The sequence below is a fragment of the Heteronotia binoei genome, chromosome 5, assembly GCF_032191835.1.
Source record: "Heteronotia binoei isolate CCM8104 ecotype False Entrance Well chromosome 5, APGP_CSIRO_Hbin_v1, whole genome shotgun sequence".
In the NCBI taxonomy this organism is placed as follows: Eukaryota; Metazoa; Chordata; class Lepidosauria; order Squamata; family Gekkonidae; genus Heteronotia; species Heteronotia binoei.
The window spans coordinates 42,654,288-42,666,511 of record NC_083227.1 but is presented as its reverse complement, the minus strand read 5'-3'; the positions used below and the strand labels follow the sequence as shown (position 1 = coordinate 42,666,511).

At 46.5% G+C, this 12,224-nt stretch overlaps 1 protein-coding gene across 2 annotated transcripts in view; it reads left to right on the top strand.

Annotated features, from left to right (window-relative positions):
* Positions 1–9,586, top strand: part of LHFPL4 (LHFPL tetraspan subfamily member 4) — a 94,734-nt gene extending 85,148 nt beyond the window's left edge. Inside the window, exons 3-4 of one of the 2 annotated variants that reach the window (XM_060239330.1) lie at positions 4,446–4,462; positions 9,046–9,586. In XM_060239330.1, the coding sequence (XP_060095313.1) occupies positions 4,446–4,462; positions 9,046–9,054 (26 nt within the window). In that variant the 3' untranslated portion in view covers positions 9,055–9,586. The remainder of the gene's footprint in view (positions 1–4,445; positions 4,463–9,045) is intronic. The other variant, XM_060239329.1, reaches the window with a different exon arrangement.
* Positions 9,587–12,224: the final 2,638 nt, after the last annotated feature.

The following is a 12,224-nucleotide window of genomic DNA, read 5'->3' as shown; positions in this document are numbered from 1 at the left end:
CAATAATAGAGGTATGCAGAGAGGGTGATGCCTAGGGTTGCCAAACTGCAGGTGGCATCTGGAAATCTCCTGCTATTACAGTTGATCTCTGGACACTCAAGATCTTTCTCCCTTTGATAAAATGGTTGTTTTGGAGGATGGCTTCAATAGCATTATACCAACAGGAACCCATTGGCATATCAGGCCACACCCTATAATGTCACCCTTGTTTCGCAAAAAAGAAAAGAAAAGAAAAAGGTAAAGGTAGTCTCCTGTGCAAGCACCAGTCATTTCCGACCCTGGGGTGACGCTGCTTTCACAACATTTTTGCAGCAGACTTTTTATGGGGTGGTTTGCCATTGCCTTCCCCAGTGTAGAAAAAGCCCAATAGGAACTCATTTGCCTATTAGGCCACATCCCTTGATGTCACCCTTGTTTTGCACAGAGCCCAGCAAGAACTCATTTGCTTATTAGGTCACACCCCCTGATGACAGCATTGCTTTGTACAGGGTTTTTTGTGGGGAAAGCCCAGCAGGAACTCATTTGCATATTAGGCCATACACCCCTGATGCCAAGCCAGCCAGAATTGTGTTCTTGTGCATTCCTGCTCATAAAGGCCCTGATGATGCCCTGCTGAGGTCCCTCCCCTCCCCAAATCTCCAGGTATGTCTCAGCCCAGAGCTGGCAACCCTACTAAAGCCTCTCCACTTCCTCCTTAATCAATAAATCAATAAAATGAATTTTAACAGGGATAAATGTAAAGTTCTTCATTTAGATAGCAGAAATCCAATGCATGGTTATAGGATGGGGGAGACTTAGCAGTAGTATGTGCGAAAAGGATCCAGGGGTCTTAGTGGATCATACACTGAACATGAGTCAACAGTGTGATGCGGTGGCTAAAAAGGCAAATGCAATTTTGGGCTGTATCAACAGAAGTATAGTGTCCAAATCACGTGATGCGATGGTATCACTTTACTCTGCTCTGGTAAGACTTCACCTGGAGTATCGTGTTCAGTTTTGGGCACCACATTTTAAGAAGGATATAGACAAGCTAGAACGAGTCCAGAGGAGGGCAACGAAGATGGTGAGGGGTCTGGAGACCAAGTCCTATGAGGAAAGGATGAAGGAGCTGGGGATATTTAGCCTGGAGAGAAGGCAGCTGAGAGGTGATGTGATCATCATCTTCAAGTACTTGAAGGGCTGTCATATAAAGGATGGTGTGGAATTGTTTTCTGTGACCCCGGAAGGTAGAACCAGAACCAATGGGTTGAAATTAAATCAAAAGAGTTTCTGGCTCAACATTAGGAAGAACTTCCTGATTGTTAGAGCGGTTCCTCAGTGGAACAGGCTTCCTCGGGAAGTGGTGGGCTCTCCTTCCTTGGAGGTTTTTAAACAGAGGCTAGATGGCCATCTGACAGCAATGAAGATCCTGTGAATTTAGGGGGAGGTGTTTGTGAGTTTCCTGCATTGTGCAGGGGGTTGGACTAGATGACCCTAGAGGTCCCTTCCAACTCTATGATTCTATTCTTTCAGGGCTTGAGCGCCCTGCCATCTGGCCCTGAGCCAGACTCTGACACCTGCAGTGTGCCCAGCTGGGGAGGGGGGGAGTGTCCTGCAGCTCATCTGCTCACTCCTTTTGTTCTATACCCCTGACTCCCCCCTGCCTGCCTCTGGAGGTGATTGGGGGGCAGAGCTGTGCTGACAGGAACATCTTGTGTCCTGTGGGAGGGGGAGTTCAGCCGCGCTTCATCTTTGCCTGTGCTGCTCCTGGCTTTGCTGAGGTCTTGGCTGGGAGCCAGGGAAGACTAAGGTGCCTAATTGGAAATGTAATTAATCAGAATAAATCTCCTGGCCTCAGGGTTTGTGCCATCTGTTTAAATTAAGAAAAAGACAGCCTCGCCAGCAGGAACGGGAGTGCTGGGGCAGCAATAAGCAAGCTTGGGAGGGAACCGAGAGCCAGACGAATCCCTTTTGTTGATACTCGGGAAGAAACACAAATATTTTGGGCCCAGCCTGAGCTGAATCCAAGGATGGCGCAGCAAGCAAGTTCTAGGGTTACCAGTCTCTGTGTGGTAGCTGGAGATCTCTTGGGGTTACAGCTGAGCTCCAGGCAGCAGAAATCAGTCCACCTGGAGAAAATATCTGCTTCGGAAGGGGGACTCTGTGACGTTATACCCCACTGAAGTTCCTTCCCTTATCCAAACCCTGTCTGCCCTGGCTCCACCCCTAACATCTCCTGGAATTTCCCAACCAGTGTTCCCTCTAAGCTGAGTTATTGTGAGCTAGCTCACAGTTTTTTAGCCTTCAGCTCACTCATTTTTGCTTTAGCGCAGGAAAAATGGCCACAGAGCAAGCTAATTTATGCAGCAGCTCACACCTTTAATGCCAGTACCTCACAAAGAAGAATTTTTGCTCACAAGACTCCACAGATTAGAGGGAGTATTGTTCCCAACCCACAACCCTCGCAAGTACCCCTCATCCCAGACCATGACTGAGAACAAACACACAGGAGGGGAGTCATAGGGCTGCTAGTTCTGGTTTGGGAAATTCTTGCAGATTTGGGGATGAAGTTTGTGGGGGGGGGGGGGGGGACTTCAGCAGGGTATAATGCCACAGAATCCACCTGCCAAAGCAGCCATTTGTCTGTGGGAACTGATCTCTGTTGTCTTGAGATCTGTTATAATCCCAGGAGATCTTCAGCCACCACCTGTAAGTTCCAATGTTCATTCCCAGACACATTCAGATAAATTTATAACAATAATCCACAGAACAATTGCAAGATGGAACAGGCAACATGTCAAAAAGTCCTTCATATCAGTCATAAATAAATCCAAAAGTTATTTAGATATTTCCAGAATATATAGGACCCCATTTTCAGAACCTGTTTGGAACTTTGAAGAGTGAAGTGGTGTTTGATCAGTGAGAAGTTTCTCTTTTAAAAGTACAGCTTGGATAAAGCCTTCTGCGAAAGCAGGGTCCTGGATATTCTGGAAATACTCATTAAGCTGCTTGGCTGTATGCCTGGAGTGTGAAATAGGTCTGTAGTGGAATCCTCTTCTTCAGCGTTTGGGACAGGACCTGTCTTTCTGTGGATAGAGAGAAGCACCTTTGGATTTATTTATGAACTGTTATTAAGGAATTTTTTAACATGTTGCCTGTTCCACCTTGCAATTGTTCCATGGATTATTGCTATAAATTTATCTGAGTGTGTCTGTAGGAATGAACATTAGAATTATAAGCAGGGCTTTTTTTGTAGCAGGAACTCCTTTGCATATTAGGCCACACACCCCTGATGTAGCCAATCCTCCACGAGCTTATAGGGCTCTTAGTACAGGGCCTACCATAAGCTCCAGGAGGATTGGCTACATCAGGGGTGTGTGGCCTAATATGCAAAGGAGTTCCTGCTACAAAAAAAAGTCCTAAGAGGACTAATTTGTCACAGAGGCGCTGTGCCTTTTCCTCCCTGCTCCTTTCTCTGTGCTTCTCACTTTGGTTGCCATACCACCTGGAGGTTGGCGGCTTTAGGGGGATCAGACTGTTAGCCCACTGTTACCTGATAGCTGATCAAGCAGCTGTGAAAAAGCAAAGCTACACGGGCTGGCTGGAAAGCTGGCAACCCTATGCTCAGCACATGGTAGGGGGAATGAACGAAAGAGGTGTTCTCATTAAAAATAGATGCAAATTCAAGTACTAAAGAGGAAGAGTGCACAGTCTTCAAAGAGCTTAATAAAGCATATTTTTTTAAAGCATGCATAATTAAGAAACAATAGTGCTTCGTCACAAAGAAAAAGAATACCTGCAATAGTGCTTCATTGCAAAGAAAAAGAATACCACCCCTCCAGTCCAAGCCTATTGATTTCAGTGGGATGAGACTAGGGTCATGCTGCCTAGGATAGCACAGTCAATGAGAGCACTTCTGTGCTGGAGTTTAAAGGTCAATGAAAGTCTCAGCTTATAAGGGCAGTAAAGAACCCCAGAACTAGAAAAGGCTGCAGGCCTAAACCCGCTGAATGAGAAGCAAATCCTGAACAATGCCATAGATACCTGCTTCTGAATAATGAAGCCAAAAGTCAGAAGCACAGAGGTCATGGTGTGCCTCTTCCCCTCATTAAGGTCACAGATAACATCAAGAGCCAGTGACAACCACTGCATTTAGAATACCCACTGAAACTTTTCAGTGGGAAATTGCATTTGTACCCCCCAAGTCAGCTCTGGGTTAGAAAATATCTGGAAATTTTGGGGGTGGAGCCTGGAGAGGGCGGGGTTTGGAGAGGGGAAGGTTTTCAATGAGGTATAGTGCCATGGAGTCCGCCTTCCAAAATAGCCATTTTCTCCAGGTGAGCTGACCTCTGTCACCTGGAGATCAGATGTAATAGCGGGAGATCTCCAGCTACCACCTGGAGGTTGGCAACCCTATCTAGAAGCCAGAGCTCAACCCTAATTTTCTCTTTTTGTATTTTCGACAGATTTTGTTGGCACTGCGGTAAGTTCTCTGTGTTGGTGTGGCCTCTGTTAGTGTGGCCCTCTGTTAGTTCCCTTTATGTTCACCCGTGTATTGTGCAAAGAGGTGATTGCGGCTTGGAGCATTCCCACAAATGAAATTATTTTTGCCTATGGAGCATGAACGCCTCACTTCTCACCCCCCGCCCAGACACTGCAGCTCAAAATGCCCTCTGAAAAGCCATTTCTAATGGAGCCCCCTTGGAGCAGGGTTTCAGGGGCCACTTTGGGCAGAGGGGTGAACGGAGAAAGTCACATGCCATAGGCTGAAGTCCTTCTATTTGTGGAAATGTTCAGGTGGATGCAAGCCTGTTGGCCTCTTTTTGTCTAGTCCTTCCTAATGTTTGTGCACAAATTTTTGTTTTGGGTTGTCTTACCCCTGTCTGTCCCTCCTATTTGTCTTGGGGGAAAAGGAGTCCTAAGAAGCCAGAATCACTGGCTGCAACCCCTGGTTACACAGGCTCTGCCAACACGGTTCATCTGTACAGCTAGAACTGAGTCCAGCAGCGCCTTAGAGAAAAACAAGAGTTTTGGAGTGTAAGCTTTCAACAGTCAAAGACCCCTTTGCTAGACACAGCTTTTCTACTGCAGAGGTGGCCAAACTTTTTCACACATATTGTCCGGTTCTTGAAACCCCCACCACCCTGTCGGCTGGCTTAGAGAAGGCATTTCTCTCTTTACATCACTTCTCCAAGCAAAGCCAGTCGGCAGCTTGGAGAATGCATTTAAAGTTGCTTTCTTTTCACCTCTCCCCGGCTATGTTCCTCCCTCCCTCCCTCTATCCTCCCTCTCGTCTTTCCAGCTCTCAAACTTCTGACGCTCATGTCTTGTGGCTCTCAAACATCTGACATTTATTCCATGTGGCTCTTACGTTAAGCAAGTTTGGCCACCCCTGTTCTACTGTGTCTGACAGCAGGAGCTTTGACTCTCGAAAGCTTACATCCCAAAACTCTTGTTGCTCTTTAAGGTGCTGCTGAACTCAGCTCTAGCTGTTCTACTGCAGACCAACAGGGCTACCCTTGGAAACTGTTCACCTGAGGCTCCCAAAGGCCTGGGCTTACATGGCAGAAGTTTCCAGCCTCTTCCCAAGATTCCCTTCTCAGAAAGTGCCAAGAATCACAGCTCATTCAAGGCTATTAGAGGGGGTGTGGGGTGTGGAGACAAATCCATCACATTCTCCCCCCGCCCCCACAAGTCATGGCTCTCCAAAGTCTTGTTTCTACATCCACATCACAGCAGCTCAGAATCCCTCAGTTGTCTTTCCCCATGCAAAAGAGAAGTCTTTAAACCCTTACATTGCTACATCCTCCTTGGCCAAGGTTCCCTGACTTGGAACTCCATAGCCAGAGAGCTGCAGCCTGAGTCTCCCCTTAAATTTGCTATTGGTCCTGCATGTTCCTAATTGCTACACTACAGGGGTGTATGTGCGGTTTAAGCCCTAGTTAAGCACCTCAGGAGTCCAGCGCAGAGGATTTAAAGAGAGATGCTGGGATTCTTTGCAGCACATCATGTGTGGAAGGCAAGGAAATACAGTGGCCGAACCAAGGCTTGCCTTTATTTAAGCATTTACCTTGCTTTTCTTCCTAATGAAGATTACCACATTGTTTCCCCTTCCTCCATTTTTATTCTCTCAACAACAACCCTGCGAGGTAGGTTATGCTGAGAATGACTTGCCCAAGATCACCCAGCCAGCTTCCCTGCAGAGTGGGGACCCCTTCTGACAGTAGAGGAAGGGGTGAGAGATTTGTACCAGGCTCTGATTCTGCAAGCACTGCCAGAACACGCATGGCTGAGCCCAGCTCCCATTGGCATTAACTGCCTTCGAGGAAGAGGAGGTGAAGAACGAAGAGTGAGATCCAGGGCTTTTTTGTAGCAGGAACTCCTTTGCATATTAGGCCATACCCCCTGATGTAGCCAATCCTCCAAGAGCTTACAGGGCTCTTAGTACAGGGCCTACTGTAAGCTCCAGGAAGATTGGCTACATCGGGGGTGTATGGCCTAATATGCAAAGGAGTTCCTGCTACAAAAAAGCCCTGGAGCACTGGCCTGGGGAAATAGGCAGAGATTTGGTATGGGAGACAGCAGTAAGGCAGAGTGTCACAATTAAATTCAAGTGCTCAGCCGTGGTGGGGATGAAGTACCTGGCTCCATCCATCGCCTTTTACTGACTAGAAGACACACAGTCTTCTGCAGAAGAGAAACCAGAGGAATGGTCTGTCAGAGAACTTCAGGCTGCCGAACACTGAGCTGGCATTGACAGGAGACAAATTCAAGCTTAGACTTGGGACAGGTTGAAAATAGAGGTCTAGACAGTCCCGAGAATACTCAGCCTCTTTTCATAGCCATTAAGCTGTCTGAAAGGACTGGCTCCTTCCCAGGAACAAATTTTTTAAAATGCATATAAATATGAATTCGCAGCACAAGGTCAGATATTCTCCCCCCCCCCCCCCCGCAAGCTAGTGTTGATGAGACATTCTGAAAGAATGTCCCTCCCATCCAGGGCTTTTTTTTGTAGCAGGAACTCCTTTGCATATTAGGCTACACCCCCCTGATGTATGAGCTTACAGTAGGCCCTGTAAGAAGAGCCCTGCAAGCTCTTGGAGGATTGGCTACATCAGGGTGTGTGGCCTAATATGCAATGGAGTTCCTGCTACGAAAAAAGCCCTGCGTCCCATCATATGTATCCCTTCCTCTTGATCGCTGTATGTAGAGAATGTTCTGGTGGGTGGTATCCAAAATGCTTCTGATATGCCTTTTCCCAAAGGGCATGAGAGTTTCTTCCTGGTGAGTGCAGCTAAGCTACATGCAAGAAATCCTGTGTGGTGATGGGCACAAACCGGGAAAATGCAGTTCAGTTCGGTTTGTGGTTCATGATGTGGCCTGTTCATGAACCGTGGAGCCTCACAAATTTTTAGCCCCCTCATGAACTGCTGGCCAAGGACATCACCTTTGGGATAAAGACACAGCAGCAGCCTTGCTTGCAGGGAACTTAAAGCAGAGGTTTGATGGGGAGCCTGCCTTTTCCTACACTGGTCCTCGTGGTCCTTCCTTCAAGACTGGATGCATTCCCATGATTCTGTGCATGTATGAGAATTCATAGAATCAGAGAGTTGGAAGGGGCCATACAGGCCATCTAACCCCCTGCTGAGCGCACATTTTGCCTAGAGAAAACATATATTACCCCAACATTTGAAACTTTCCTCTCCTCAGCACAGATATTTTGCCACAGTCTCAATAATCTCAGGGTTATGAGAGAACAATAGGAAAAGAGACTTACCACCATCAGATTGTGCTGGATTAGTATTTGGGAGACTCAAGTTCAAATCCCCACTGGGTGACTTTGGGTGTGGCATGCACTCTCAGCCTGGTCACAGGGCTGTTGGGAGGAAAAAATGGAGAATTATGTAAGCCGTTTGGGGTCCCCACTGCACAGAAAGGCAGTGTATAAATGAATAAAATAAACAAAAGTGTATCATTTGGCTATAGGCAGCAGCCATGCAGACGGGGGAAGGGGTTTATATGGATCAGGCCATGGCATAAAGTAAGAGAGATTTAACATCTTTCATCTGTGTTGTTCTGACTGAAAATTCTCTCCTTGCCCTTCCACACCTGACTATCTTAAGGCCTGTTTCTTTTAAGAGACACCTGTATGGTGTGCCCCCATTCATACTGAGGATTAGAGTTCAGTGAGGTGGAGAAATTTTATTGAAGAATCAGCACAACTGCTCTTCTTCAGTACCCTGCCCCCATGGCTGCTTTTTATTAGACATTCCAGTCCCTGAGAACTTCAGCATCATGTGCAGTTTGGTTCTCCATTCTGGTTATGGGGATGTGTTTGAAATACGCTTCTAGCCCTCAAGGTGCAAAAGTGAGCTTGAAAGCTCCTGGCTGAAATAAGTCTCAGAAGGAGAGTAGCATTTCCCAGTGTCCTGGAGTAGAGACCAAACAGTATACTGTGTTGCACTTCTGCAGGTCTGTAGAAGAAGCAGAAATATTAGTCTTCTGTGCAATGCCCACTCTGCAGAGCATTGTATTTTCTGGGTTTTTTTTAATGTATTGGTTTAATTTTATACAAATACAATGTAGAGATAAGTATCAATTCAGTGTGGTATAGTGCTTAAAAGTTTTGAATCACTGACTGGAAGACTTGAATCTGAACCCCCATTTGTACCTTGGGCCAGTCACACTCTCTCTCAGCCTAACCTACCTCACAGGGTTGTTGTGAGGATAAAACAGAGGAGAGGAGAATGATGTGAGCCACTTTGGGTCTCCGCTGGGGAGAAAGGTGAGTTAGAAATGAATTGAATAAATAATAATCTGTTACCATTTAAATCTAGCCAAAAGGTTGCATTAAGATATGGTCCTATCATGGAATTTGCTGGCTGTAAGCATAATGAGCAGTGTCCCACAGATTGATTAGGAACATTACTAAATACTTCCCTGGACTACCTCGATGCAGGATGTTAGGTGGTCTTTTTTCTTTTTGTGCATGTGAGCATACACAGCACTGCTCACAGTGATGGATGTGGTCTTGCCTGTTGCTGACACTCTGCATTTTCTCCACAGAGGATATAATGTAGAAGAGGCAGGAGGCCACCCCCCTCTCTCATCGGTATCTGGATTGGACTCTCTCTCTTCTCTCTTCTTCTCTTCTCCCATCCCACATTCCCCACCGCCTTTCCTTTGCTGCTGTCAGCTGGAAAAAGAAATCAGACTCAAAAGCCTCAGAATCTGCCGACCTCACCTGTGTGCCATGTCCGGCCCTCATGATTCGCCAGCTTTGGCCCCCGCCTTTCTGCTGACTGGTTGCTAATGGAGGGAAATTCAGCACAGATACCCTCACCCATCTTGAACTTGTCGCTTTTTGGGGGGGGGAAGAAATACATTTAACTGCAATTTTGAGTTTAAAGGAAGGACATCCCGGGAATTTTTAACATTCTTTTGAAGGGAGTCGACCCTTTCTGGGAAAATCTGCCACTATGACCCCATGAGCCCCCCCATGCCCTTCTTCTCAAGACCTGGTGCCAAGATGACAGTGCTGCAACAGACTGTGCCAGGGGCCCATCTCCTTGCCTCATCTTTTCCCCATTTTTAACCTTTCAGCAACTTAACCTTCCCCAGCCTGGGGCAACCCAGCACCTGGCCCATTTGATACTTCTGTGTGTAAATTGAATCGTCTCTGAACAGGGTATGGTGAGCCCAGATCCCCTTTTCTTTTTGGGGATTGCAGCCACCAGAACTTCTCATTCTCCACTCATTCTGCCCAGGTGATGCAGCCATACTTTGAAGCGCGCAAAGGGGGAGGGGGCTGGTCAGCAAGCTTCTATCTGCTTACCACAGGGGCACTACTACAAAGTTTCAACCTGGAGGGTGACTCCTCTACCATTGAATGTAACCCTCAGCCAAGGGCCCACCCATAGAGAGAGAGCAAGCAAAGAAAGGAGCGCCTCACACTTTCTTCTTGCCTGCTTCAGAGCATCAACACTCTTCCCAGGCCTTGGCCATGGTTCAGTTCTGAGGCTGGTGCCAAAATACTGTTTTCTGTTGAATGTGTGGTCTTTGTGTGAAAGCAACATTGTGGTTCCAGGTAGCATGAGGATGTAGGGCAGATTAGGGTTCCACCTCCACTATTTAAGGACAGAAGTCAGCCAGGTAAGAGAACACAGGCCTGAATCAAGCCTCTCTCCTTCTGCAGGAATTTGCCTCCTTGAGTATATTGCGTGTCCTATTAAGTATGAAAAACATACAAATTTCTCCTAGAAACGCATTCTCAATTCATACTTCCCATGGTCTGAGCAACCATGAACTAGGACAGTAATTTATTGCTTAAAGGCAGTAATGCCCTCACCAGACAGCATCTAACCTAACCCTCACAAGATGATTGGGTTCTGAAAGTGCAGCCATTTTGTCCACCCAACATAGTATCTCTAGCCATCAGTGCATCCCCCTCTTGCCATCTGAACTAGGCTTCAGGCCACAGCTAGGCCTCAAACCCTACCCAAGAGAGGCTTCCAAACTAAGGTGAGGGCGAACTTCATCTTGTGCCAAAATAGGCACAACTGGGTGACACTTCACACTTAAGACTGTGTCAAGGGCCTCTTCATTTCTCTCAGCTCTTAACAGGACAGTAGCTAAGCCAATATTACCATGAAGCAAGCAATAGCAGCATCGACAACAGCATTCAACGCCCCCCTTGTCACAAAGCTAACTAAGGCCTGGTGAATTGAAGAGAATAATTGACTTTCAATGGTGTCCTGAAAATCTGTTGCTGAGGTGGCTCACCACACCAAGTGAGGGAAGGACAGGTGTGTCAAAGGGCTCGTCCTGAGGGAATGACACAGAGAGCTAGTTCTGGGCCTAGAGTATGAACATGTAAGTGAAAAAGGACATAAAGATACTGGACCCCCCAAAAAAGTCTGTTGGGGCAGTATGGACTCTGGGAACACGATGCTACCAAAAAGAGAGCTTGGAGAATGTGGGAGGCCTTGTGTACTACAGTGACTGCAGTGTGGTCATGCCACTGTGTTTGCTAAACAGAAGTGCTAGGAAGACATCAAGCAGTTGTCAATGAAGCTAACAGTGCAGATGTTATAACCCCTAGGCTCAGCTCTACTAGAATCAGCCACGTGTGCTGTGAAACCGAAAAGTGCCAAGGGAATTGGCAGGTTCAGTTAAAAAAAAAACACTCTGTGGGGAGTGAACCTCCCTCCTCCACCTCAAAATCTAGAGTCAAATTATGAGGAGACAGGCATATGTCAAGCATTCAGTCCACTCATTAAAGCCGCAGTTCTAAACACACTTACTTGGGAGTAGTTTTCATTGAACTTTAGCAGGACCAAGTAAATCTCTTATTGCACACTCCGCAACAGAAAGGGGTTCTTTGCCGAGAGGGGGGAAAGACACTTTGTACATCCGAAGAACATGCCCCCGCAATGCCTATTGGCAGGTCTCAGTCTCTCTCTCCAAGTCAGTCATTCTAGCAAAGACCAAAATATAATGATAAAGGATTTGAGAACTTGGAACAAAGGTGCTCTCTTACCCCTTGCAGTTCCACAGTCCAACAGGTCGCCTTAGAATACAATGAGCCACCAGATCTAGGCTACCATATAATAGGGGAGGGGGACAAGGGGCACAAGATGAGATCACAGTTGATGAAAATGGCAAGATTGGTGGAGAAGGGAATACAGTAGCTGTAATATATATCTGTATTTTAGTACAAAAAAGTTTGATACAGTGTTTCACAAAAACTTATCGGAAAACATAAAATTCAAGATGGATGGATTGGGCCGGAACCTTGTTGCATCAATGAAAAGATTTGAGACTTCCTTTCACCTTGAGATTTGGGGATGGGAAATGTTGCTCACTTGAAATTACAGGAGTCCATGGGAACATTTAGAGATCATGTTCAATGCTCATGTGTATATGCCTTCAAGAGAGAAAGGGATGCATGTGAAAGCCCTACAAGGCTGAATCGTGGCAAAAAAGGGTGTTTATTGTCTTTGGGGGGGGGTGGAGAGGATCTATATACCATGTGACTTGTTAAGTCAAATCCACGTTGCTGCCACTCAACCTACATGAATCAGCTGAATAAAGCAGGAGTCAAGTATCACCTTTAAGACTAACCAATTTTTATTTAGAACGTAAGCTTTTGTGTGCTCTTAAGCACACTTCATCAGACGAGGAATCCAGCACAGTAAGCAAAGCCATACATAGCTGAGCAGAGCCATACATAGCTGTAGGCAGTG